The 27,335-nt window shown below is 29.2% G+C and overlaps 1 protein-coding gene and 1 long non-coding RNA gene across 5 annotated transcripts in view; both read right to left on the reverse strand.

Annotated features, from left to right (window-relative positions):
• Nucleotides 1-984: 984 nt before the first annotated feature.
• LOC105143400 (translational activator of cytochrome c oxidase 1) lies at nt 985-4,717 on the reverse strand. Of its 2 annotated transcripts, XM_087413078.1 has the most exons (5): nt 4,615-4,717; nt 4,183-4,466; nt 3,311-3,557; nt 1,391-1,550; nt 985-1,228 (listed from the first exon to the last, which is right to left on the reverse strand). In XM_087413078.1, exons 2-5 carry the CDS (start codon nt 4,361-4,363, stop codon nt 1,028-1,030), a joined length of 789 nt encoding a protein of 262 aa, XP_087269204.1. In that variant the 5' UTR covers nt 4,364-4,466; nt 4,615-4,717; the 3' UTR covers nt 985-1,027. The 2 variants fall into 2 exon arrangements, with proteins under 2 accessions (XP_087269204.1, XP_011050017.1); XM_011051715.2 differs by having other exon boundaries at nt 4,183-4,630.
• Nucleotides 4,718-6,600: 1,883 nt separating this feature from the next.
• Nucleotides 6,601-27,335, reverse strand: part of LOC105143403 (uncharacterized) — a 71,687-nt gene continuing 50,952 nt past the window's right edge. The window contains exons 1-4 of one of the 3 annotated variants that reach the window (XR_845715.2): nt 23,886-25,179; nt 20,743-20,824; nt 20,477-20,671; nt 6,601-10,005 (exon numbers count right to left, since the gene is read on the reverse strand). This is a non-coding gene — a long non-coding RNA (uncharacterized LOC105143403). Of the gene's footprint in view, nt 10,006-20,114; nt 20,672-20,742; nt 20,825-23,885; nt 25,180-27,335 lie in introns of those variants that run through there. The other 2 variants (XR_015547308.1, XR_015547309.1) reach the window with 2 other exon arrangements.

Below are 27,335 nucleotides of genomic sequence, written 5' to 3' on the forward strand. Positions count from 1 at the left end.
TGCACGACTTCCACGCGAAACAACTCATCTTCCTCCTGCTTAGAAGCGACTCCCATCCTACCTCTTCCCTGTCAAAAGGCGCACGACTTTCCACACAAAGTTGATCTACCTGAACGAAAAGGTAAAATAAAAAAATTTTTTTTTCGTTTCTCGAAGTTGAGACTGTTTTTTTATTTCTCATATTAAATAGAATTTGTGTGCAAAATTTCAAGTTAATCGCGAGGATCATATCTATTCGGAACTATATCCTTTTTTTCTAGGAGGAAGCCTTATAAAAATTTTATGAAAGTCTTTATTTTTAAAATTATATGATTTTTTAATATAATATGATACCTCTTATTATTCTATAAAAGTATTAAGTTAGAGATATAAAAAATTTACGAGATTATGTATATTTTAGTTTGACACATATTGAGATGAAATATGAAATATCTCATAAAGGATTAATTTTTTGATAAACTTTCTTAATATTTTTGTGAACAGAATAATGAGATAAATTAATTGATAAAAAAAATACATAGTTATTTAAAAAAAATATATATATATGCAAAATGTTTAATTTAAAAAAAAATGACATATATACATATAATGATATGTTTGACATTAAATGCGTGTATGTATATAAATATACATATATATATGTATAATATATATTTAAAAAAATTACACATTGTGTGTAATATTAATATTGATTGATTTTAAATAATAGAAAATTATTTAATAAATTGAAAAAATTTTTGAAAAAAGTGTTTGATATAATTTATTTTATAAGGTGAAATTAAATTTATTTATTTTCTGTATTTATTTAATTGATAATGTTTGATTTCAATAAAGTGTTTAGACAAAAAAATCTTATATCGGAATAGCTTGAAATATACTTTATATTTCTTGTTCAAATTTTTAAAAATATATAATACACAAAATTTATATTTTCTGAATTTTTTAAATAGTTCTTATAATTATATCAAATGTATATATATAATGTATGATTGATATCTTTTTTTATTATTTACATATATATAATTTTTTATGCTAAATTATCATGTATTTTATTGACATCTTCTAAGTTCAAAACTCTTTCGCGGATATGAGAAACAGCTTCCAAATCTGATTCATTTAATTCTATTACAGTTTGTGGTACATAATCTTCTTCTGCTAAAAGTACACAATATTCACGATCCTTTAAAAGACATTTTATTTTGTTTAAGAGCTTCGGCTCGCATTTAAACTGTAACAAAGAAAATTAATAAACAAATTGCAATTTTGAGAATAAACATATAAATTATAATATTTTTCCATATGCATATACAAATATGTATGTTCTTCGCCACATATTTATAGTAAAAGATTTTATTTATAATTCTTTAGAAAGTAAGTGTTTATTGGATACCTGGAAATATTCCATATCATTTTCCATGAATTCCTCTACATCTTCCGCACCAATGTTAATAGCATCCTCCATAGCTTGTTCCAAATTACCTTTCTTTTTAACTATAATATTGCCTGTATGAGTAAACATGTTTTTGGCAGAAGTATTTGTAGTTTTTCCTCTATAAAATTAAAAAATAAATATTAGATGAGAGACATACATTTTGAAATATTTAATTCATGGCTCTTATAATTGTATATAAAAGAATTATATGTTGAATACAGATTATTATACTAAATGAGTCAGTTAAAATGTTATTAATTTATATCAGAAACAATGCATTTTAGAGAGAAATGTTTCATACAAAAGGTGTATAAGAGTGTAAGATAACGTGTAACTAATTTGATCTTGGGAAGTTGTTTGAAAATCAATTTCTTAAATGGAACTTCATATATTTCATTGCATATTCTTATAGCTTACTTCGAGAGCTTCCCAAAATATTATAATAAAATATTTTTTTATTAAATACTTTTAAAGTTATAAGGCATGAAAGTTACAGTGCAGCTGAAATTAGCATTCCATCTAAGATGTCCGACCGACGGCTAAAATCTCTTGAATGTTGTTCAAGATCATGATCTAAATAATATTTATCAAGACCATTGGAGGTTCTTTTTATTTTCATTTTTACAAAAACTAAATAATAAAAATGAAAATAAGAAGTACAATCTCGCTTTGACAAATATTATTTAAGTTCTGAACAATTCAAAAAGTTTTACCCATTGATTGGACATCTGAGGTAATGCCACCAACGAGATATAATATTAGGTGTTGGAATTAATTCGTAGCGTTTTTAATGAAAGAATGTTATTTATTTCACATGAGCATTAAAAAATACATTAATGAAAGTACTTCCCATCACTTGTAAAACGCTACGAATTAATTCCAACACCTAATATTATTAAAGACCCTCGACCCTGGGCAAATTTTCGTGACTATCAATGGGGCCCAGGGATAATTGAAGAACGATGACGTTACTGACAATTAATAAAAATTTATGATTATTAACATACATATTTCGATGACGTTATTAAATTCGTGATTTTTTTTATTATATAAATGTTGTATAAATAAGTATACATACTTTTGATGATATAATGTCTTATATATTGCCGAAAAATTACAATTTTTCCTCTGCAATTATCATCTCTATTGATAATCAAACTCGGATATCATTAAAATCACAATTTTAAATAAAAATCGAGTATTATTAAGTTTTAAACATATGTACATGTCTACAAAATTAATAAATTATGAAATTAATACTGTATTATTAATTTATTACTTTTAATCACTTAAATGTTAACACGCGAATTTTCAGCGCCGAGGGTCTTTAATAGTATGTCGTCGGTGATAATACTAATACCGGCGGCACTGTAACTTTCAAGCCTTACAAGCCTCCAAAAATATTCAACGAAAAAAGATTCTATAGTGTTTTAGGAAGCTCTTGAGATAAGCTATTAGAATATGCAATGAAATATATGGGATTCCATTTAAGAAGTTGATAATTCGCTTTTTGCAACCTTCAAACAACTTTGCAAGATCAAACCAATGGCACCATCTTATGTCCCTCTCCAAATCATACAGCTTTTGTATGAAACATTTTTCTCTAAAATGCTTTGTTTCCGACATAAATTTGTAACATTTTAATTGACTTATCTTGTAAAGTAAAATTTGTTTTCAAATATCCTAAGATATTAGAAACCTCTTCTTTTCAGTTAAACTTCTTGCACAGTCCACTTTTCTTTTTTTCTTATATTGAAGCAAAAACAAAAGAAGGATGGTGCAAGGAATTTAGTTAAGAAAACAAACTTAATATTTTGTATAACATATTTCGAATACTTATAGGTATTTATACATTAGAAATATACATATTGTTCATACTTGGTTTTTTTAAGTTTTGAATTAAGCTCAATTAGGAAAAACTTGGGGTTATCCGTTATATAACATACGAGCATGATATAACCATTTGGTCCACGAACTTCTATCACACCTGTTTGAGTCTTGTTTTTCCGTGCCTCTATTCTGTCGAGGAAAGATTTTATCGATGCCACAGGCATATTTGCCTTTCTGGCTCGTTCAATGACTTGTGATAATTTTAAATTATTATTTGGGTTTGTAGTGCCACCCTCTAAAAAAGATTGTTATTTTTTCACAAATTACATAAGCAAAACAAAATTTAATATTTGATTCAGAGATTCTATGTATGCAGAGTATTATGTATTTTGATGCTCTGAAACTGAATTCGATACCTAAATTACAATTTTTTTTATCATTAGAAAATAGCTTGATTTTTCTGTATTTTAACAGTCAATTATAATCTAGTTTTCAATATACCTAGTAGATAAATGAGAGAAGATAAGTTCAATGATAATAAACAAGCTTATAAAGTTAATATGCAAGTTGACAGATTAAATATGCTGAAAAATCAAACTATATTCATCGATAGAAAAAAATTGTAACATGATGAAGCGATCTTCCACATTAGATTCAGTTTTACAGTGTCAAAATACATAAAAATACATAAAATAATTAAATCTCCAGATTTAAAAAATTTGTTGTGTTAACCTATATTATTATTCAATAAAATTAAATGCACTTTATAGCAAAACACAAACAAAGTATAAGTAAGTACGTTACAAAAATATATTCAAATGCTATTAATCACGCAAGTAAAATCTGTTTGGTACGTTTCGTACACATACATGGGATTTTATTTTAATAAATGATATAACTCATAATAAACATTACATTACCGTGTATTGCAATCGTCATTTGTATTTTCAGATGATGGAACAGTACCATCCGTTTGTTATCATTTTCTTCTTTTATGTGCTTTATATTTTGCCATTTGCTATGACCGGCAAATCTTTTATTGTTTTTAAATGAAAGATAAATATGTCTATTAAGCAGTAATCTATTCAACACTTGTGTCATTTTTGGAAAAGGTTATGGTGCATCACGTCTGATCACGTAGCAGACCACAAGGTTTTAAAGTCCAATGTCCACGATGCTAAAAATCGATCCTAGACGCACTGAACTATATACACAATGATGGTGCGGCTACAATAGAAGGAATAAGGAATTAGAAATAAGGAATAAGGATTCCGATGTATCAGAAATCGTATATTTCAGTGTATCCGATATCTGATAAATTGAAATCATTATTCTTTCTATTGTGACTGTACCTTGAAATGAGCATCTCCGCTGTGAAGCATAGAAAAAAATCGTGGCACCAATTGATCAGCGCCATTTTAATTTGGCGCGCTTTTATCTCTGAAATTCTATAGTATGCGTGACGTAAATTATAGCACGTTAGCGCGTTAATATCGTTGTGTGCATTCTGAATATGGGTCATAGTTCAGTGCTTAGACATCGGATAAAGAAAGAATTGAGAGTCCCTCTAATAAGAATCAAGTCATAAGGGGTACCGATCTCTGATTGGTCAGATTTTGAGTTCCTTTAAATGCCGCCATTTGCAGATACTTTCGATATGGTAATGAATCTGTGAATTGGTATGAACAACTGTTTCAGAAAGCGCAAACGCGAAATCGGACTATTATGCCCATTTCCACCAACGTAGATTAACTTTAATCTCGGTTCAACTTACTCTTTGTCTTTTTCTAATCTTTAGAATTAAAAAAAGACGAAGGGTAAGTTGAATCGAGATTAAAGTTAATATTGATGGAAACGGGCTTAACTGTCAACCATGGTGGAATTATCCTAATTCGGCCACCCGGCAATGGCGTCTTTTCCAGTCTTATACAATATCTTAACTCTTACAAGAGGAACTCTAGAATTGATTAATCACATTGATCATATGACCAAATTGTCCAAATGTAATTTGTTAATACTTTTTCTGTTCAAGATCTCGGACCGATTTCTAGCATCGTGGACATCGGGCTTAAGGTCAATATTACATGCGCCCATTTTTTTTCGTACGACAAATTTTTCAAGTCTGTTGATTGACTATAGAACAAAGAGATCCGAAATCCTCTTTGTCTCGCAGCTATTATATAATTACCACGCTTGAAAAAATTCGTCATAATACGACATAAAATGATGGACGTAAGTAATATTGGTTTCTGTTCGCTTTTTAATTTTTACCAAATTATTATTGATGTTTTCGGTCCGACCAGGACCGTGTTCGTATATTATGCCTACTTCAGACTGGACGCAGCAAGCATCAAGTGCTGCAGAAACCAATGAACAATATTTTTTATGTTACTGTAAATATCGCTTCGCTGATTGGTTACTGCTCCGCTGCTTGACGTTTGCTACGTCCAGTCTGAACTAGACAGTTAAAAGTGCCTTATTTCCACCTGCTGATGTTCGACGCTCATTTTTAACATCAAAACAAGTCTCGTGATCAAAATTAACGCTTGATATTCGTCAATTTTTATCGTGTGACTTGCTTTGATGCTAAAAATCAGCGTCGAACGTCAGCATGAAAAGACACCTTAATTCTTGCAGTGAGTGTCGCGATACGGCGGCCATGTTGATTTCGCGCCATTTGAAGCTTGAAGTGAGATCGCTTCGTGTCTCTTTCGTGTTTTTCGTTGGAAAAAAGTGAATCGCGTAGAAAAAAATGAGTGTTCGTACAATAAAAGTTAATATAATGAGTTCGCGACTTTTGATTGATTGCCTAAATCCGCCATACATAACAGGTTAGTCAAGACAAATGAAAATTTTAGTTCCCCTCCCCCCCTCCCCCTCATAATTAAACGTTACATTCGCGTCACAAATAGTCAGTCGAAAAAAAATATGTCACTGTAGATCATAATCGCAGTCCGATTTACGCTCACAACGTTTAAAAATCTTTTCATTCTTGTTATTTATCAAATGTTAAACGAAGACAAACGATGCTCATGAGCGTTATCAGCATGAATTGGATCACGGCTCTAATTTGAGCTCCGGAGCCAAAGCCATCGACGTGAAAAAATTCAATGTCAGTAAGATTTTAGAATTATGAAGTGTTGATAAACGTCATTAGGCTGCGTTCCACTTAACGCTCGAAACGTTCGCGAGTATCATTTGTCTTTGTTTAACATTCGATATACAAGGATGAAATGATTCACGAGCGATGTGAGTGTTTGCCTTAGTATTTTTTACTGGAAGAAGTGAAAAACGCTATTAGATGCGTATCAATAGTCTCCGGAATCTTACATTGAATCTTTTTGCGTTAATGACTTTGCGTTAAATTGATTCCGGAGCTCAAATTGGACAGGCCTACTGTAAGTTGTCTTAACAAAATAATACATGTTATTGTAAAAATCATGGTGTAAAAAGCATATAAAAGCTTCTATGTAAAAGCTTTTTATGTCATGATAACGACACACCATCATGACATTACTGTGACATCACACTTATGATGAAGTGGACATTCTCACGTCACCATGACGTACCATAATTATTGTGATGACGTAACTGTGACGTTTAAGCACTATGGAGATAATATTTAAAAGTAAAAAAATAATACAAGTGTTATACATAATTATTAATACTGTAAACAAAGACAATGCTATTTTCTTCTTCTGATGCAATTGATATCAATAAATATTTAATTTGTATTTCGTATATCTTCGACAACGTCATACATGCATAGACAATTTATTACATTTATACCCTTACAATACAAGATACAATTTGGTAACTCATCTGTCCAAATATGGAGATCATTAGAATCCGTCGGTTTTTTTCACCTATTCAGATACCTACTCGAGTATCACTCATGATCCAGGTATCACTCCATCCTTGTTGTTTATAGTATATTAAACAAGGATGACATGATACCTGGGGAACATCCGGATAGAAATCTGAACACGCCTTAGAATGATTAAAAAAAAATCTCTAAAAATTCACTAACATTCCAGGCAGCAAGGTGTCGTCCATTTGGCATCATTAATTAGTTATTCTTATGACGAATCTCTACGGTTCCTGAGACGAAGTGAAAATTACAAAAATGAACAAATTTGCTAGATATTGAAGTTATAAATATTCTAGTAAATTCAATTACTTTTGTAATTTCCACTTCATTTTAAGAACCACAATAAGCTCCTTGACGTCTAAATCTCGTAAAAATGACGTGAATTCTTATATTTCTTCAATCACATAATGTTATAAATTGGTATAAAAAATACATCATTATTTTCATGTTATTAACGGAATAAATTGTATGATGTTATTAATTGATCACTAATGTTACTAGTACGTTGACAATTGACCATTTATTCGACATTAAGTATGACATTGTAAAAACGTCATTAATTAGTTAAAAAGATGACGTCATTATTATATCTTAAATAGGTCACATGACGTCAATAATTTAAAATGATTAACTGTTGACGTCAAAATAACGACAGCTTGCTATCTGGGATACTTTCAACTTTCTAAAATAAATATTGAAACTTCATTTTAAAAAATAATAAAATGTAGTATAATTTATAATTACCGAAAGACTCAAAGAAACTTGCACGAATCGCTCGATTATTATAGTAGCCTGATCTTGTACGGTAAGAGTTTAAGACTATAAATATAGTTTTCAGTTAAATCATTCATTATAATATACTTTTCAGTTACCTCATGACTACAAACTTCCCCATTACATGTTACTTTTCGTTTCTAACAATATATAGTTTATATGTACGCATTATAGATTTTTGATGGCAGTAAATTTTGGAACACAACCATAATTTATTAATATTTTGATCCTAGACAACATAAAATCTAAAATAATAAAAAACAAACTACATCTGAGCTAATGAAAGTCAGCGCGAACAGAGGTGCGCAATAAAATATTTATAAATAAATTTGTTAATCCATATAAAGTGTTAATATCTTCTTTATTTGAAATCTTGAAAAATCTTGAACGTTTCGATTCTCTTTGGAATTTTCATCAGCAATTTTCTTAATCCATACTAGATTTCGCGAAGGTAGAATCACTCGCAGATTGCCAAAACTGCAGTATAATTTGTTTAAATTTATATATTTGAGATATTTAAATTCAACCAATAAAGTAACGAATAACTCATTCAACATGATCGCCAAATCTCATCATAAAACTTTGGATGATATATTAATATTCACAACTAATCACATTTTATGATACATTTTATGTAGATTTGTTTGTCACTCTGTCCAAGTCATCCGAAGTGACAAATATGTTCAACGAAACGTTTAAATTGACAAAAGTCAGGTCGACGGAAAACAATAAGTAATAATAAATATAAAATATAAAGACAGTACATTCGTATTGATTTTAACATATATAACGTATATAACATATTTAACATATATAATGTCATGTCATAGTTGTAATAAATATAAGAACAGAAAATTATTATAATACAATAGTTTAAAATATAATTTAATATAAGAGTTAAAGCGTCAAAAAGAAAATGTAGAATAACAAATAAAAATTTAACGCGTCGCATTAACATATGCATATAACGTTAACATTATGCATAAAATTATGTAATGATTTATATCATCCATTATAAAAGTTACAAATATAATTTAATATAAGAATTAATTAACCAAAGAATAGTTACAAATATAAATAAATAAATTGGTGAGTCAAAAAAAAATCTAAACAAATCAAAATTTTTAACGTCGCATTAATATTGTGCATAAAATTATGAAGTAAATTTATTATCCCTCAGTCTTGAAATATAAATTATGTCAAATTATTTAACATGGATGCATAAGCACAATGTAGTCTATCTGTGTCAGACCGTAAGTTAAGTCTATTTTTTTGCATATGTATATATACTTTCTCTAGATAAAATCTAAAATCAGGACATCAGGATAAGACGAATGTTTTTAGGATAATTTTTTTAAATCTATCTGAAGATATCTTTTAAATGTCTTTAAGGCAAGACTCAAAACTCTCTCTGTCTCGTTTTAAAGCGAAAGAGAGAGACAAAGACAGAGAGAAAGTTTTAAGACTTGCTTAAAGTTAAAGTAACGTTGATGCAACCCGGCCGGAAATATCTGATGTCTTGACTTTTGAACTTTATATTGTTCCATATGGCCCAACAAAATTACTTCCAAATTTGTATTTAGCTAAATTTTTAGCTACTTTAGCAAAATTGTTTTTGCGTATAATAATTATAATAACACAGTACTTTATTAAAGTATTATTTTTTGTCAAATGATAAAATTTTTTGATCAAGAATAAATATTATTCTATATTTTTTCAGATAAATTTTGTCGAAAATCATATTGAATTTGTATCCTTCTTTGCGGTTGCTGTTATGACAAGCATAAATAAATATAATATAAAGAAATCGTATGTCAAGGTTTATTAGAAGATTTACTTCGAGATAATTACTGAACTTAATTAACTGCAGCGCTCTTTTCTTAGACTTTCAGAAAAAAAGAGAAATCAATTTTGTTCCCGCATCAAAGAATTTACCTCGTGAATTTGACACAGCCGTGACAAACAGAAATAAGATTGTATGGAGTAAAAGTTTATTTACACACCTTTTTCCCTCAGGTTAATCACTGGCGGTGTGGTACGGGAATCAAAGGGAACAGTGCGGCGAACCCCATCCACACAGTTTCAAAGGAACCAGCGACTACAAAATTAACACGATTAGGCTGGCGGTGGACTCGCTCGGGGGTAAGTAAAAAGAATGGCATCGAACGATCGCGAGTCGACTAAATTTAGAAAGTCGAGGGTGAAGGCGCTTAACAAACCGGTAGGGTCGATATTTAGTCCGCGCAGTCTTCATCTTAGAGATTATAATGGGCTTTAAAAAATTGTCGGTTTTTAAGCACACTGCGATCACAAATAGCACAGAGAGTTTGAAAAGAATTCAAAAAGAATTCCATCATATATCATTAATTCTAAGTTTGCTTTTAGATGCAAAAAAGAATTCTTTTTCTGAAAAGTTCTGAAAAGAATTCTTTTTGCATCTGAAAATGAATTCAAAATTGACGACATATGACTGAATTATTTTTGAACGTCCTGTGCTATCTGGTACCAGGATTATTAAAGATGTAATGTCTTTAAGACATCTTTCTCTTTGATATTCATCCGTAAATTATTGATATTTTTCCCTTTGATATTTATCCATAAATTATCAAAATTTGTAGTCAGTTATTCATTAATTGTAATGATTCTTTGCAATATATTTATTTAATGAGTATACACGACAATATGAAAGCACGTATGTACTATTTTAAATATACGTATTTCATTGTCATTATTTATGTAATTTCTAGGGATGCACCGAACATCCGGAATCCGGCACTTTTTTACTACGACAGCCGGATATCAACAAAATTACAATTTTTTTCCCTATAGGTTTTTTTTTATAAGACATTTTCTCGGAATCCGGTCGGATATCCGAAAAATGTCGGATATCCAACTCAAAGAAATTGCCTTCTCGGATATCCGATGTTACATTCTGCCCGGATATCCGGTATCCGGTAATGTTATGAACCGGTGCATCCCTAGTAATTTCCTTTGGCACGTATTATCAATAGTCAAATAATTTAATACGATCTATTTAAGAGCTATTGCGTTCTCGGGTTAACCTGTAACGTAATGGGTGGATAAGATTTTGATTTATTACAAGTTCCCTGAAGTTTAATTCGCCAGAATCGCTTGATTTTGAAGCTACATAGCTTTGTAATTAGTCGTTGATGGATCCTAATTTCAGAGGAATTATCCTTTATCCATTAATATTATCCTTCATCATTTTTATATGTATTATATTTCTTATTTAACTCTCTTGAAGACATTTTCTGTACAGAAATTATGCATAATTAAATTTCGCGTAATATATTATCAGGCTGTTCTTCGCCCTGATGAAGTGAATGTTCACGAAACATTGGCATTCTAAAAGTGAATTTGAACGCGGAGATAATCCACGAAACGTGTATATAATATCTATATTTCTTATTTGATGTTATATTATTATGCATACATATTAATACAGTATATTTGAATTAATGATATCGTATAGCATTTCATTAGTAAATTACACGAGAACCTTGTGTACTGTTTCGTCATCGTATTAGTAAAGTTAATTAATAGTCAAGAGTGTATGTATGTATGTCCGATATCAATCATTCTCCATCTCATCAGATCGTTAGTCATTCGAGATGGTCACAAGTGCTCGACTCTGGTTACAAGTAATGGAATAATAGCGACTAAATGTAGATCGTCATTGTTTCTACAGATGACCACAATTTTTAGTTAAAATAAAAAAGATATTCTGATATATTGATCTTTTAGCTTCTAAATTTAATTGACATGCAATGTAAAAGAATATTTGTCATTGAGATTTAATATAAAAAATGCATGATAAAAAATACTATAAAAAATTATTTTGGATGAAAGAGAGATAAATATAAGGTCAAGAAAATATTATTGAAAAAATTACTAGTTAATATGTTTTTTTCCTGAATATTGACCCTTTTTGTAAAAAAAAAAACGTAAATAAAAAACTAATATGAAATATACGGAAATATACATATAGAAAATATATATAAAAATTAAAAATTTGTAATAGATACATTTTTTCATTACGAAATGTTGCTTTATGTATGTCTATAAGTTTAAATGTATTATTTTTATTTATAGAGCTATCAAAAGATATCATTGAGAGGGAGGATATTTAATATAGATTCTTTATATATTTTCTAAAGGAAAGAAAAATTTGGTATAGTCTGATACTTTAACATTTTTAAATTAAAATCTATATGCAATTAATACTACTTTTTTTATTAAATACTTGGATATATTTATAGGGAACATAATTTGAAGGAACATAATTAATAAAACTTATAAATATCAGCGTAAAAAATCTTTCTTATCTAAAAAACTGAATTATTTTGATAAAAAAGCGACGCGTGTGAATAGTACACTTAAATTCGCGCAAATCGACAGGTCGTTCTATCAGAATAAAAAGCTTCGGGCTTAATGACCGTCGCACGAGTCCCTTCGTCTTCTCGCTCTGATTTTTGCCGAGCCCGTCCGTTTTCTTTCCCTACCGTGTGTATGTCGTCGTCGGTGCGTATAGGTGTACACGTCGTGTTCAATTTTATGAAGGAGGACGCGTAGGGGTGCCGACGGGGATGGCGACGTTTAATAAAGGGCGTGGGCATGTGTATATATGTGTGTTAGGGGTGCTAGTTAGCACGGCGCTTGGCGCCGTCAACGACGTCGCCGTCTGGACGCGTATAGTCTCTCCTCGACGTTCTACCGACGACCTCGTCTTTTAAAGCACACACTGACGCACAAACGATGCTTCTTTAAACAGCGAGCCAATGATACGAAATAAAGTAACTTGGCGTTCAGTTGATGCGTACACCGACACACCGTGTGCATTCTCGAATACAACTAAATAATGAACTTAATAAATGAATAAGCACAGACCATCAAGATGCATAGGATTTTATTCGTTCCATTGCGTAACATAATAGGATCCCTACGTGTTCAAGCATGAAAGATTATAAAGTTTCTTTTTTTTTTGTTTGTTTATTTCTCGAGTTTGCACTAGTAAATGTGAGAAAAGGCAAAAATGACAGAGAAATAAGTAAATAAGTATGAATTACAAAGAATAATTTATATGTAATACGTAAAATGTGCTCGAATTTGTATTTCTAATAGCTACAATTTCACAAAATATACCTGTTCTTACATTTTTTTTTAAATATTGCAAGTTTATGTAAAATTGCAAGATTTTTAAGATTTTATGTTTATGCGATCGACTTATTTTCATTCGTCAATCGCGTGAATTCTTCTCTGCTGACGGACATTTTACTGTCAATTTTTGAGGATACTTTGACCTACCGTATGAGTTATTCAATTTTCAATCCGATGTAGAAATATCCAATATCGATTGAATCTTGTCTCGTCGTGCTTGCGGACGTTTGCTCGATCACACGGTGTATCTGTACTTTCAATTGAATAGGTTACTATGCACACTACTCCAGTCTTTATTAGCCGGCCGTGGTAAAGGGAGAAGGTCGGTCGGTTTGCACGTAATCCAAGTTAACATTCGGGGGATTAGAACTTCCTCCCACCCGTCCTCATTCGTATATTCTGCCCCGCTTTACCCAGCCCTTCGCCGCAGTTCGCCGTATTTAGTCAGCAGTAAAAGCTTTAATGAAAAGGATCTTGGTTTCACGAGGCACTAAAATCGGTTATATTGGTAGCGAGGAGAGAGGTTCGACGAACGAACGCCCTTTATCGAACGGTCACATAAATGCACCCCCGTCATCTCTCTCTTCTTTCTCTTTCCTTCTCTTTTTCTTTATCTCTTTTCCTGTATCTCGAAACCGATACAAAACTTTGGATTAAAAACATGTTCGGGGAAGCAGCGTAATATAATGGTGGAAGAAAGTCCGATTGATGAAGTCTTCGACTATGTAGGTAATACGTACGAATAAACAGCGTAATATTCGTTGGTTCATCGTTCTCTTCTTTAGTCTGAAGGTTTATTATACATAGACATATACAACACGAAATGTTTTAGTCTGCAAAAATGTCGCGACGAGGCATTTTGCCAAAATTGCGACCTGCAGACCAGCATCTCAAATAATTGATGTACATGTAATTATAACTATATATACGTGAAACTTGCATAAATTGATGTATACGTCAGCAATGGCACATTATCGATACCACGCAAGCATCGGACACTCATTATCGTAAACGTCGACGCGGCGACAGACAATGTTGTCTGTCGATTGTAGGTCTTTCCTGATACTTTATCCTCCATAATGTGCTTGCGAGTTTAACGGCGTGTTCCCATCATTTATTAAATTAACGATCAGTCATGAAGCTCACCTTTATTGGATGCTTTTGGGTGAGCATATAGGAAATAGCGGTGGCTCTAAAGCTACAAGCTATACGTTAAACGGAACAATACTAAAAGTTTATTAATATTATTGTCTACACAATTAATTAATTAATACATTAATAATGATGTTACATTTTCTAAATAAATGTGGTACACAACAAAAAGGAAGTAATACTATACATTATAAATTCTTATGAATTATTAGAAAAAGTTACGTGCGATTTTTCATCTGAGCGTCTTGTTTCTATGAAATTAGTGCTCCGTTTTCCAAGTTTTAATATAACTGATAAAATTATAACTTTTTCTTAGAATATTATAAAATTTCTGATATATTTCTTGTACTAAAGTTTCTAGCTGATACATTTCTTGTGCTACAGAAAAAGAGTTCTAATGATTAAATGTATAAAAAATAGAAGTATTAAAAATGATAGCTTAATTTAATGATAGCTTGTTTTAATTATGAAAATTGATAATAAAACTTTTTATTTTAATCAAAACCGATTTGAATTATAATTTTTCAACAGAATTCTTTGAATAATATTCAAAATTAAAAAAAAAATGCTAAGTGTCCAAATTTAAATTCATGAAACTACGAAAATTGTCACATAAGAATTGAAAAAATTAAAGAAGTTTGTTAATTCTTATTTTTATTGTTTTGAGTCAAGTTAATTGCCACGTTTTTTTTAAAACGTAACTTTAGAATGCTTTGAAAAAGAGAATAAATATTCAATATATTATAATTTTATAAATAAGGTAATTAGACTATATATGATCCAACATGATCTATATGCTGTTTGTGAGTAATTGTACGATGAATTTAACAGATAGCACTAGTAAATCATGCAGGCTATCCATCTGACTCGAGTGCATCAGTTTATTGCTCAGTTTGTTCATTCTGTAATTGCAAAGCAAAATTTAGAACGTTGTGGTTGTGATGCAGTATTAGGTAAGAAATTACTTTTTATAATTATCAAGAGATAATATTACTAACTCTCACAGTTCATATTATTGTAGTTCTATATTTATACTTTACAACTTTGCTCTATATTTATACAAGTAGCGCTTATAAAGCGTTAACAAAACGCTAAAAAAGCGCATATAATTGCAAATTAGCTATGCTATTTAGGTTTACCATTTTGTATGTAGTTTACATTTTAGTCATGACATTTTGTTTATAACTAAGGAAAGAAAATTCTTTGTAAGGTAGAGAGAAATAATAGTTAACCTAATACTGAGTATACACCCATCGACTGTAACGTTTTTTTAATACTTCTGTACTTTCATGGATTTTAATTCATCACTAAACATTTTGGAAATAAGTAAATAAATAGAAAAGTAATTAAATTAATAAGTAAAAAAGTCAATTTGGAAAATAATTTTTTCTGAATTTTTATATGGCAGTAAACGTATCAATATATTTTAATAAACTTATAATTTTATAAAAGTAACATTAAATCACTTTTTTTTTCATTTCTTTTATATTTTTTTTACGAAAAAGAGACAAACGTATATTTACAATTAAATCCAATATGATCTAAATGCTCCTTTCACTTAAAGTCCTTATTGCATCTATATATTTGAAAATGTTTTATTTTTAATATTCAAAAATGTTTCCTGAGCGTTTCTGAGTTTAACCATCACTTTTCAATTTTGAATTGAGCAAAAAATTAAAAAAAATCACAAAATTTGTGTAACCTATACAGAGTCTGGTTATTTTATATATATTTATAAATATATTTATTTGAAATACGTTTTCTAAAAGACACACAGCAATTAGTTTCACAGAGATAAATGGATTTTTATAAATCCACAGAGAAAGTGATAACAAAAAAAGAAAAATGGATTCTGCATATGTTCCGTTTATTCAAAGGGATACATGTTATTAAAGATCTCATGGCAACAATTCTAAAAGTAATATGTGTCATAGTGTCAAAAAATATCGTAAAATAGAGTTCTCGCGTTGAAATTAATTGATTTCTGCTTAATTGAAGAAAATTATCAGAATTACATGTAAAAGGTCAATACGCGAGTATTGAGATATGATTTACCATAGTAATCAGTTGAATTATAGGATGGCATTTCATCAGATTATCGGATAATATTAAGGTCATTCGAATAATAAAATAGATTATTGGATTTTTCTCCAAGTTATATTCTTAACTCATAAATAGATTTTCATAATACGCGTTTTATAAACGTTACTCGAAAAATGAGATGCTACACGGAAAGAATAAGTTTACTGAAATATCTAAAAATTTAGATAGACGTAAATCTGCAAATAATCTTGTTAAATCATCAAAATAATTATGTAAATAATTCAAGCATGCTGCAAAAAAGGTTTGATATTCTAGTAACCAATTTGAGTCATACATAATATTATTTTGACAGTCCAAAATTATTTTCTGTCTAGCTAAATTTTTAGATATTTCAGCATTTCATTATTTCTGTCTCTAATTATATTTATACACGATAGAAAGATCACTTTGGTATTATTCTTCGAGTTTCCTTTATATGATTGATACGGTTGATACGGTTGTTCAGTCACTTGACAGAACATTAATATCGCCGAGAATATATCTCCTCTTTTTGTAACTCGCGATTTTCGGGTCTCATCGAAAACTATAGTAAATTCATTTCACATATGAAACGCGAGAATGGGATCTGGTAAGCGAGAGAATATTTCAATTGCCAGCATTGCTATCGCGCGACGCTATGTATGTATAAGAAACATGACTAGCCAAAGGCAGACAGCTAGCGCTGGTAAGAAAGAGGGAAATCTTCCTAGCAGAGGAGAGTATTTCATCGTATTCCTTCGTGGGTTTTTTGCGGTGGATTCTTGCCAAGTCCTGGGCGGGTATTACCTCCTTTGAATCTACCTCGAACAAGGCTTGATCTTTAAGGCGCTCGAGGGTTAGGTTAGTAATTTGCGGATTATACGAGCAAGACGCTCGAAGAGGGATAGCAAGTAAGGAAGAAGCTGGGGTAATAGAAAGGAAAAGAAATAGCGTTGCTGGTGAACTCGGCCGAACGATAGTATGCACCCTCGTCTGTAATTTTCTGACCTTTTCTCTCCACGTTCTCTCTCCCAATTTCTCTTTCTCTGTCTTTGCCACTCTTTGCCGTCACTCACCCTGTTTTCACCCTGTTTCTCAGTCATCGTCTCGCGCGATTCAGCAACTGTAGAGCAGTCGCGAAAAACTTTTCATTTCAATAACTATAGCAATGTGCTATTGGCTCATGGAGCCAAAGATGGAAAGATACTTGTCCTTTGATGGTAGCAATTTATGCTACATTCTATACTTAATCTTTGATGATCTTTAGATACTCTATAGGTCCATCACTAGAGCCGTTGATAATGCCGGGATCAAGATTATAGAGAACTTACAAAGCTTCGTTTTCTGAATGTGCTGTAATTAATCGGCTTCCTCCTCCTATTTCAAACAAGTTTCAACGAATGCGTACTTGCAACAAACTCGCAGTGCATTTCTCCGATAAAAAAATTACTATATTATTTAGCAAAAATTGTTTCATATAAAAGCATGTGTAAATATTATATTGTATATATAAACTATACAGGGTGTTAGGAAAATAATGATAAATATTTCGCATAAGGACAGAATGGACTAAACTGAAAAGTAAAGTCCTCCACCATTTTACAATTTTCGTAATAGTTAACAAGATATTAATTACTAAAAATTGCCGAAAATTGGTCTTCAATAATTTTTTATTAAATAGTATTAATTTTACAGAAAAACTGTAAGAAACAAAAATTATTTATTTTCTTCTCATAAAACTTTAAGAATTTTTTTTAGAATTTTTTCAGAATTTTTTAATACCGTATTTTCTCTATTATTAAAAATGAGAAAATGCAGCACTAAAAAGTGATTTAAAATTCTGAAAAAATTTGTAGAGTTTTATAAGAAGAAAATAAACAATTTTCTTCTCTTTCAGTTTTTCTGTAAAGTTGATAGTATTTGAGTAAAAAATTATTGAAGATCAATTTTCAGCAATTTTTAGCAATTAATATCTTGTTAATTGTTGCGAAAATTGCAAACAGGACTTTTCTTCTCAGTTTAGTCCATTCTGCTTCTATATGAAAGATTTATCATTATTTTCCAAACACTCTGTATATATAATATAATTATATATGAAATATGTCTATATATGTTATATATTCTTTTTTTGTAAAATTACTGTTTGGTACAAGAAAAATAATATTTAATAATGAGATAATTTTATTATTAAAAGAATAATTTTTGCATTGTTCCTTTTACAAAAAATCGAGTTTGAAGAAATGAGAAAGAATTGCTCATACATATATGTATATGTAATTATACATATATAATAATTTATATATATCTATATTTATATATAAACATTTTTTTCATTTCTTCAAACTTGACTTTTTGTAAAAGAAAATACCAAAATTATTATTTTAATTATTTTCATGTTTTTCATTATTGTTATTTTTCTTGCACCAAATAGTAATTTTACCGAAAAAGAAGAATATATGAATATATTTCATGTATAATTATGTTTATATGTATTTATATGTATTTATGTACCTATACGTTTTCATATGAACGTTTTTTATTGGATAGATCAGCAGTATTAATTAGCGAATCAACGTTATTAAATGCAATTGTGCTGTTTAAAAATCTTTCTTTTTTCGAATAAAGTATCTGTTTTAATCTAATTGGAGTCAAGAGATAAAATATTGTGTCTGTATCAATTGATTTTCTTCGAAATAATATTATTAAAGAACGCTTTTATATTCAGATTGACGTTTCTCTCGATGTGCTTGAGAGATTTTGTTTATCATTTTTACAATTAAGTGAATTTATGGATTATTCGGTACAGCGACAGAGGAACAATGGTACTCGCGGGAATAGCGATAGGCGTACATACATAACTACCCAACCTTATAAATATTACGATAATTAATGTATCGGAAATGGTACTATCGTCGCACATTAATTTTAGCAGACATTATTAACAATGGAGTACGCATCGTTTTTTATTTTTTGAATAATTTCTGAACGCGCTGAAATAAAGTTGATAAATTCGAAAAATTCTTATAAACTAGTAAACTTAAAACATTAAATTGAAACATGATATTATTACGGATATAAAATTTGAACTGCTAACTTTTACTAAAAAAAAAATTTTACTTGCTTATATACAGTAAACAATTGATGTTAAATTGATAGTCGAATTTATTGTTGCCTCCTTTCCGCGATTTTAATTAATTCTCTCGGTTTGCTCACTTCGTAGATACTGTGAGAGTCACTGTCAGCGCAAGGTATTTTAACAGCTCACAAAGATTAGATTATCATGATTGATTTGTATATTTGCGTACTTGTATATCTTTTGTATAAATATTTTGCACGTTAAAAGATAAATAGTACGCGTCTGTATAGTAAAAAACATTTTATATTAAACATTTTATATTAAAACCGGTTTTTGTTAAAATTTTTGTGTTGAATTTTTAACATATTTGAGTGTTAATTTATAACATGATTGTGTTATTTAAATATTTTGTGTTAAAAATTGATGTTCAAAATTGATGTTAGTATTAAAATAACATAATTTATCGGTAAGTGAACAAATAATAAAAAAAAATATTTTAAAATATAAATTCTAAACTAAAATGTGTTAATTAAACATATTAAGAGTTTTTAAATTTACTGTATTAACGTAACATATCTATTATACTTAAATGTTTAATTTTATTAGGTGTTGGAATTAATTCGTAGCGTTTTACAAGAGATGGGAAGTACTTTCATTAATGTATTTTTTAATGCTCATGTGAAATAAATAACATTCTTTCATTAAAAACGCTACGAATTAATTCCAACACCTAATACAATACACGATTTATTTACAAATTTGTTACATTTTTTGTGTTAGTTAGGTAATATTTATGGTATTTCTTCATATATATTCTTATATTTAATTAAAACGAAAATTTTGTTCGTTTGGGAAATATATTTACATGCGAAATATGTTAAATTTAACATAAATTTTTTAACTGTATTATGCTTTTTTAATATTTTTTTCATATTTACTCGTTTTCTCTCTTTTTTATATATTTAAAAATGCCAGCAATCCGTTGATATAGCAACTCAATTATTAATATTGTAAAAAAAAGAAAGATATTAGAACAGAAGCAATAGTATAACAGTAGCTACAACGATGGAAAAGTACAATCTTTTGGAAACGTATACATTACGTCTTGTTAAAGTGGTATAATAGTCATTTCTCCCCAAGACGTCCTGTAGGCGGTGCGGTGAGTAAATAGGTTGTATTTAGAGGCACTCAACGCACAGCGTGTGGTTCACTCAAAACACGCGAGAAAAGCCGCATTGACATTATCGGCTCACCCTTCGGTCCTCCTTTCGAGTCAGGAAGCGGCCCCCGGGGTGCCCTGTAAGTAACGCACGCACGAGAAAAATAAGGGATTCTTTTATATTGATAGAAAAGAAAAAAGTAACTTACATGATGATGGAGTGCTGATATTATCGTACTATAGTGACCTAAGTATATATGGAACTTGCCAGAAGTCCTGTATGTGCATTTGCTAGAAAATATAAGATTATGTTCGTGTCAAAAAAATCTCGTATTTTTATTTTATTTATATTTTTTAGTTTTTTTAGATAATTGTTTGATAGATTTTTTTGATAGACTTCTATATATTACATTAGATCGTTATCAACGGTCTGATAGTGAAATCATAATGCATATGCATCATATTTCATGTGAGATAAAAATCATACATATATGTATACTAAAAAAAAAATTTATTAAATTTCAATGAAATATTTATTTAAATAGTATCTATTAAACATTTACTTACAATAAATTAATATTTACTGTAATAAAATAATAATACTTAAATCACGCAAATTAATAATTCTTATATCAAATAAATATAAATATATTTACATTTAGTAAATATTTAGTTAGTATATAAATATTTATTAAAATTTAATACATTTTTTTCAATGTATATACGGAATTATTTATAGCACTGTTACCATTATCGTTTTTTTAACGATTGTTTCTTTTTTCTATCTATAACGGTAACGATATAACGTTGTTTCATTTTTACGATAACGAATTCAATCATTACTTTTATCATTACCTTTTAATAATATTCCCTATTATCTTTATATCTATTTAATAGATCTCATTATTTTTGATTACCAAAAATTTTTAGTATATCTATATGTAATGTAAATATAAATTTTCAGTATTAACAGTATAATAAATATTGGAATGCATTTTTAATAACGATATCATCTTAAAACAATGTTTAACAAAATGTTTTTAATATATTTATGAAATACAATTTAAATTTATAAAAATAAATATGTATTAAAGAAATATAAAAATATTACTATAAAGTATTATAAAAGATTTATTAGCTAAATTCTGAAAAAAAGCGTGACGTAGAAATTAGCTTAGATTCTTAAGTTTTAATATTGATTGTTAAAATTACTATTCATTATTTAAAAAATTTTTATATTCAATATCCTATTCTAATATCATAAAAAATGACAAAAACGAATTATTTCTAAGTAATGATAATGAGTTACAGTCATAGTATCAAGTTACTTTTGAAAACTAGTAGAAATGAGTAACGATAACGAGTTATTTTTTATAAAAAATATGGTAATATATGGTAACGCGTTATTTTTATAAAGTAGCGTTTTCAACTCTCTTTATATAGATATAAAATTCATACGTATTTTATAAGTACGTAATATGTCATTTTTCAATATTGTTTAAAATCAATATTACTTTTTATCTATTTAATCTTTTATATGGCAGGGAAATACTTTTTACCTTTTTTTTTATTTTTGTGATATAACTGTTCACAATTTAGTGAGACTAAATATGATTTCACATTTTTCTCATGCATTATTCCTTTATACGTTTTCCATAATTTCTTTATATTTGATTGTTTATTTGTAATTATTTATTTATAAAAAAATTAAAGTTGAACGAGTTTTACAAAAAATATGACCTTTTGGAAAAGTTACATATTTAAGAGACAAAATTTTACTGAATATTTTTCATGTTTTGTATTAAAATATAATATATATTTTTTCCAGAATTTTTTATACGCTGTATTTTTTATTAAAAAATTAGTTGTTTAATATGTAAAGATAAAAATTTACATTATGTTACAAATTTCTTGCACTTTTGCATTAAAGAGTCTTTAGTAAATAGAGTGAGCTGAATATGACCTCAAAAATTGTCTGTCACATAAAGTTTTCGAAAAAGATGAGATTGAACCATCAAAAAATGTGTTTTTGGCCTTTTTCACTATGTAATAAATTCACTATGTACGAACCAGATGTTCCAATAACTTTAGGAAGATCCAACATTGAAGCTTGGATCTCTCATTGGATCTTTATCTTTTTGTTAATATCTGAAAAATCTTTATATCGTGTGTCTCATTTATATTTATATTTATATTTATTCAGACTTACACTAATTTACCTCTATATGGCAACCATATTGGCTCTACTATTTAGAGTTTTTGAAATTTGACTTAAAATTTGTAATTAAAAAAACAATACGATTCAAAAAACAAAATTGCAATATTTTACAGAAACTCGTTTAAGTAGAAATAATATGGCACAAAAGGTTAAATTAAATCGCATATATTCTTATTGTGTGCACACTGTGTACTATCCCATAGTAAATATGGCTACAGCTACAGCTTCATATTTTATCGTGAATTTATTATATAGATATTAGCGGTCTAGTATAATATAGAAGCTTGTGAATTTTTTTATTTAACTCAATGTAATCTGGTTTTTAATGTGACATTAACTTCAACTATTCATTGACTGTGAAACAAACAAACTATTTCTATATACAACGGATAATAATTTATAAAATATATTATGCAAAGAAGCTTTATTCTCAAATATCAGTAACTTATTCATGTATCCGATAAAGTTAGATATTTTCACTAATTCTGGAAGCGATAATTTTAACGATACTTTTTCGATAATTTTAGAGATATATTGTATTATGTACGAATATCAAAATCAATTTATATATTTACTAATTGTAAATTTTCTATTTTCTTAATGTCTATCTATTCTAGTATCCTTAATAAATAAGGGTTCTCAATGCTTTTGATCTCAATTGAAATTTATATTTCAAATTGCTTTGACTTCTAGCTCTGCATTTAATTGTTTTATATTAAATATAGAGAGTTGTGTAAAGTTCACACGATGACCGATTATTACAAGAAATTTCGCAAAACACGCTCGGGAATCGACGTGGGTACTGCGTGCGAACGGCCGGGCACGAAAGCCACGAGCACAAATGCATCAGTTGGTATTGATTGCAGCAGCGCCGGAGGCAGACGCTCTCTCACACCGACATCGCCTGGTGCATGTCGTGTGGCGGCACCAAGAGATGTACCGCACGCACACACATGCACTCATGTGCACATAGAGTGCGTCGACATAGAGATAGGGAGAACCACTACGCGGTAAGGCGACAGGGATAGGGATACAGAGTGTGCAGTAGGGCCGATGTTCCATGGTGGAGGTCATGGAACGTCCAGTGATTGACGATGCACGCATGTCACACGCACATACGAACGTCTCACGTACGAACGGACGTATGGACGGACAGATGGACGTTATTCTCGCGCTCCCATTCTCGCAGGATGCGCGACGGGATCAAGGACGAGCACGTCCGCAGGAGTAGACATCGTAGAGGGAAAAGCCCAACAAGCAGTCACATACATCGAGCGTTACTGACCTACTTCAAGCTTTCGATCCTCTTTAGTACCCTTCGCTCCCCTCGTCCTTTCACTCGCACAGCCTCCTTACATATGTAGTATTCGTGCTATGCCTGATTTAAAAATAATTATTCAAAGTGATGCGATGTCTCTTGCAGAATTCTTTAATGTCTTTTAAGTTTTTTCCATGCAGTCGTTTAGACTTAGAAATCTGGCTATAAAGAATTTCATCTAATTTAATCTTAATAGAAATTGGAATATAAAATTATAATTATTTTGATAAATGTTTTTTTCTTGCAAAGTCATTGTTTGATCAGTTAGTTTTAATGTCTAACTGAAATTTTACACGTATAAAATTCTTGATGTATGGAGCCATTGCTCTTTTAACATTGTTACTTAAATTGTTTTCGGATAAGTACGATGGATAAAAAATATAATCTGTGACAGTATTTGCTATATGAGTTTACGATCCAACCTAATATCCATTTATAGGTATGGTGTATGATCTCTCTGTGATATTCTATTGAGTTTAACAGCTATACAATCTAACGGATGATGTGTATGCGCATTCCTCATGTATGCAATCTACAGAGCTGAACATCGCACGGTTGTAATAGCTCTGGTTCTATTGACTACACCATAATACGTTCTAAATTGATATATCTGTAAACTTTGTTATATTACCTGAACTTATAATATTATACAATTTAGCTCTTACAAGATTACATTTAACAATGCCATGAATAATATTTAAATTAAGGAGGTTCTCGCGTTACTTCCTAGTCAAGATAGTTTATTCATAATAATAGAATTAAAACAAAATTTTAAATTCTATAAATTTAGAATTAAGTATCTTCAAAATGATAAGTACGGTAAAAGTCAATGAAATTTTTTCCAGATATTATTGACTTTTGTATTACATATATATTATAGATTTGTCTTATATTTCATCAAACGTGAAAATCTCCTTAAATTAAAAACATTTTAACAATCTAATATGAGTTCTCTCTGTCTGTTTTGATATTTCTCTCTGTCTTTTAAATTCGATTGCATATTTAAATTATTATTTTTTGCAATAAATAAATAAACGATGTTTTCATCTTTAATTCATTTAAATAAGGTAGAGGAAAGTCGCTGATACTAACATAAGTCTCCTAAAGCGATATTCTTTTATTTCTTAGAAACTAACTATTGCACTTTATTACTAATACTAATAAAATTTTAATACTAATAAAATGATCTGTTTCATGATCATGATCTGTTTAGCTAATTAAAGAAATACGAACTCATAATTTGTATATTTGTGGCTTATTTCTATATCAAATCAATTAAAAACGAATTTTACGATTGTGAAAATAAAATTCTTACGATTTTTTTTTGTAAATTGCGTAGTTTAAAAATAGCAGTGACTATATTATTGATAATATTACTGATAATATTGATATATTATTTGATATTCTAAATGCTCGTACTTTCCTAAATCAGTTTTATTTATATTATTTTTTCTCTTTTTTCATAATATGATTTTAAATATAAAATTTTGGGATGCAGTGTAAACCACCACACTATAAAATAAATTATGAGCTAATTTAATCTTTATAATGTTATTTTATAATGTCAAATAGTTCTATTGGAGCTGAAGACAATATATAGAATAACTCTTGAAAAACGCGTTACATATTTGCATCTTGCAGAAAGTAAAACATAAAGTAAATATACATATAATTCAATAAAAATATTTTATATCAAAGTGAAAAGATTATAGAATATCTTATATATATATTCACTTGTAGGTATTCTATGCATAATTCCTGTAAAAGAAAAAACAAATAGGAATATATAGCATTACTACCTACTGTGTCAGTTTTGGAGCCTATTTTGTCAGGCGCTTATTTTTGCTTACCTTATGAAAAAATTAATTATTGCTAAATTGGGCAAACAATATTATAAAAACTGCTTATACTATATGATGGAAGACTTTTTAGTTTGTACTTATGTTTTTAAAGTTTTATTTTTGTTTAAGAAATATTATCTAAAAACAAAGTGATTGGTATCGATGACTTTCCTCTAATTAATTTTTTAAGCTGATTAATTTTTTGTTTTATTTTTACTAGATTAAAGGAATTTTTTTAATTATTAACAAACGATAAACAAAACTTTCTTCGCGTTTAGCAATAAATATTATATTAAACTAGGATTTCGCTATTTATATTAATCATTACAAAATATGATTGATAGCTTCGTAACGAAAGCTCTGTTCACGCTACGAAAGATACGTAATATCTTGTAGCGATCGCGTAAGATAGGTATTGTTTGCTTATCTTGCATTGAACCACGCGTAATCTGCGTCGGACGGGTTGCCGCTCGATTATTAATTCAGTGCTAACGAGGCGGATAATCATAATACACATCAGTGAATTGTTTCGATGTGATAATAACGATCATAATAATTAGTTTGGTAGAGTCGAATTGGAGAATATGCGTTATTCAATAGACTGATTTGCTCAATCTTCACGGGAATAGTCCCTTCATGATAAAATTTTCCTAATTTGATTATTCAGTAATTGTGTTCTCTCGCCATTGTAGGTAATTAATGCATTACATAATGAGGATTATATTATTTGCATTTAACACTTAATTTTAATAAATTCTACATGTTATATGAATTTAAATAATTTGATAAAGGAAAAGTTAATAATTTAAATATATAATATTTACAATACATATATTTAGAAAATTTGAGGAATATTATGACAATTATTTCAAATATGTCAATAAGATATTGTCTCTATACTGAAAGCTTATTTTTAAAGTGCTTTTTTAAAATCATTTATATAACAGCAGGAATTGTATGTCAATAAATGAATTTGTATTTTATTAGACTAGTTAATCATGTACTAATTAATATGTCCTCTAACGATCGCAAATCCATTTTTATTTTCTTCGTGAAGCTTCCTGATTCGAAGTGTTTTCTATATAAATTATTCGTTTTATATTAAAAAAATTTCACGTGTATTTACGATTTTCATAATTGAGTAAACACAATATAATTATTGAAATTATAAAACGTTGCGGTATTAAAAATTTATGGATATTTAATTTACCTTGTTGAATTTTAACAGCGGTAACATCATTATAATTACTGATGCCGAAAACTTTAGTCTTGAATATTCAGAAGGTATGAACAGGTAAGCTCTGTTTCTCGCGTAAAGAAAATCCTTTAATTTCGTCCCAAATAAATTGGGACGTTGAGTGACCGGAGATAGAATGGCATAACCGAAACGGGCAAACAGGAGTAAAAATATTCACTTCATTTTAT

The sequence above is a fragment of the Acromyrmex echinatior genome, chromosome 14, assembly GCF_024713525.1.
Source record: "Acromyrmex echinatior isolate Ae372 chromosome 14, ASM2471352v2, whole genome shotgun sequence".
In the NCBI taxonomy this organism is placed as follows: Eukaryota; Metazoa; Arthropoda; class Insecta; order Hymenoptera; family Formicidae; genus Acromyrmex; species Acromyrmex echinatior.

Bases quoted from the DNA above. Each gene is read 5' to 3' on its own strand.
- LOC105143400 (XM_087413078.1), bottom strand. From the start codon at position 4,363: ATGACACAAGTGTTGAATAGATTACTGCTTAATAGACATATTTATCTT. The intron at 3,558-4,182 runs GTAATGTAATGT...AATCTTTTTTAG, and splicing joins AATGACGATTGCAATACACG to AGGGTGGCACTACAAACCCA. The intron at 1,551-3,310 runs GTATGAACAATA...TTAATTTTATAG, and splicing joins TCAAAACTTAAAAAAACCAA to AGGAAAAACTACAAATACTT.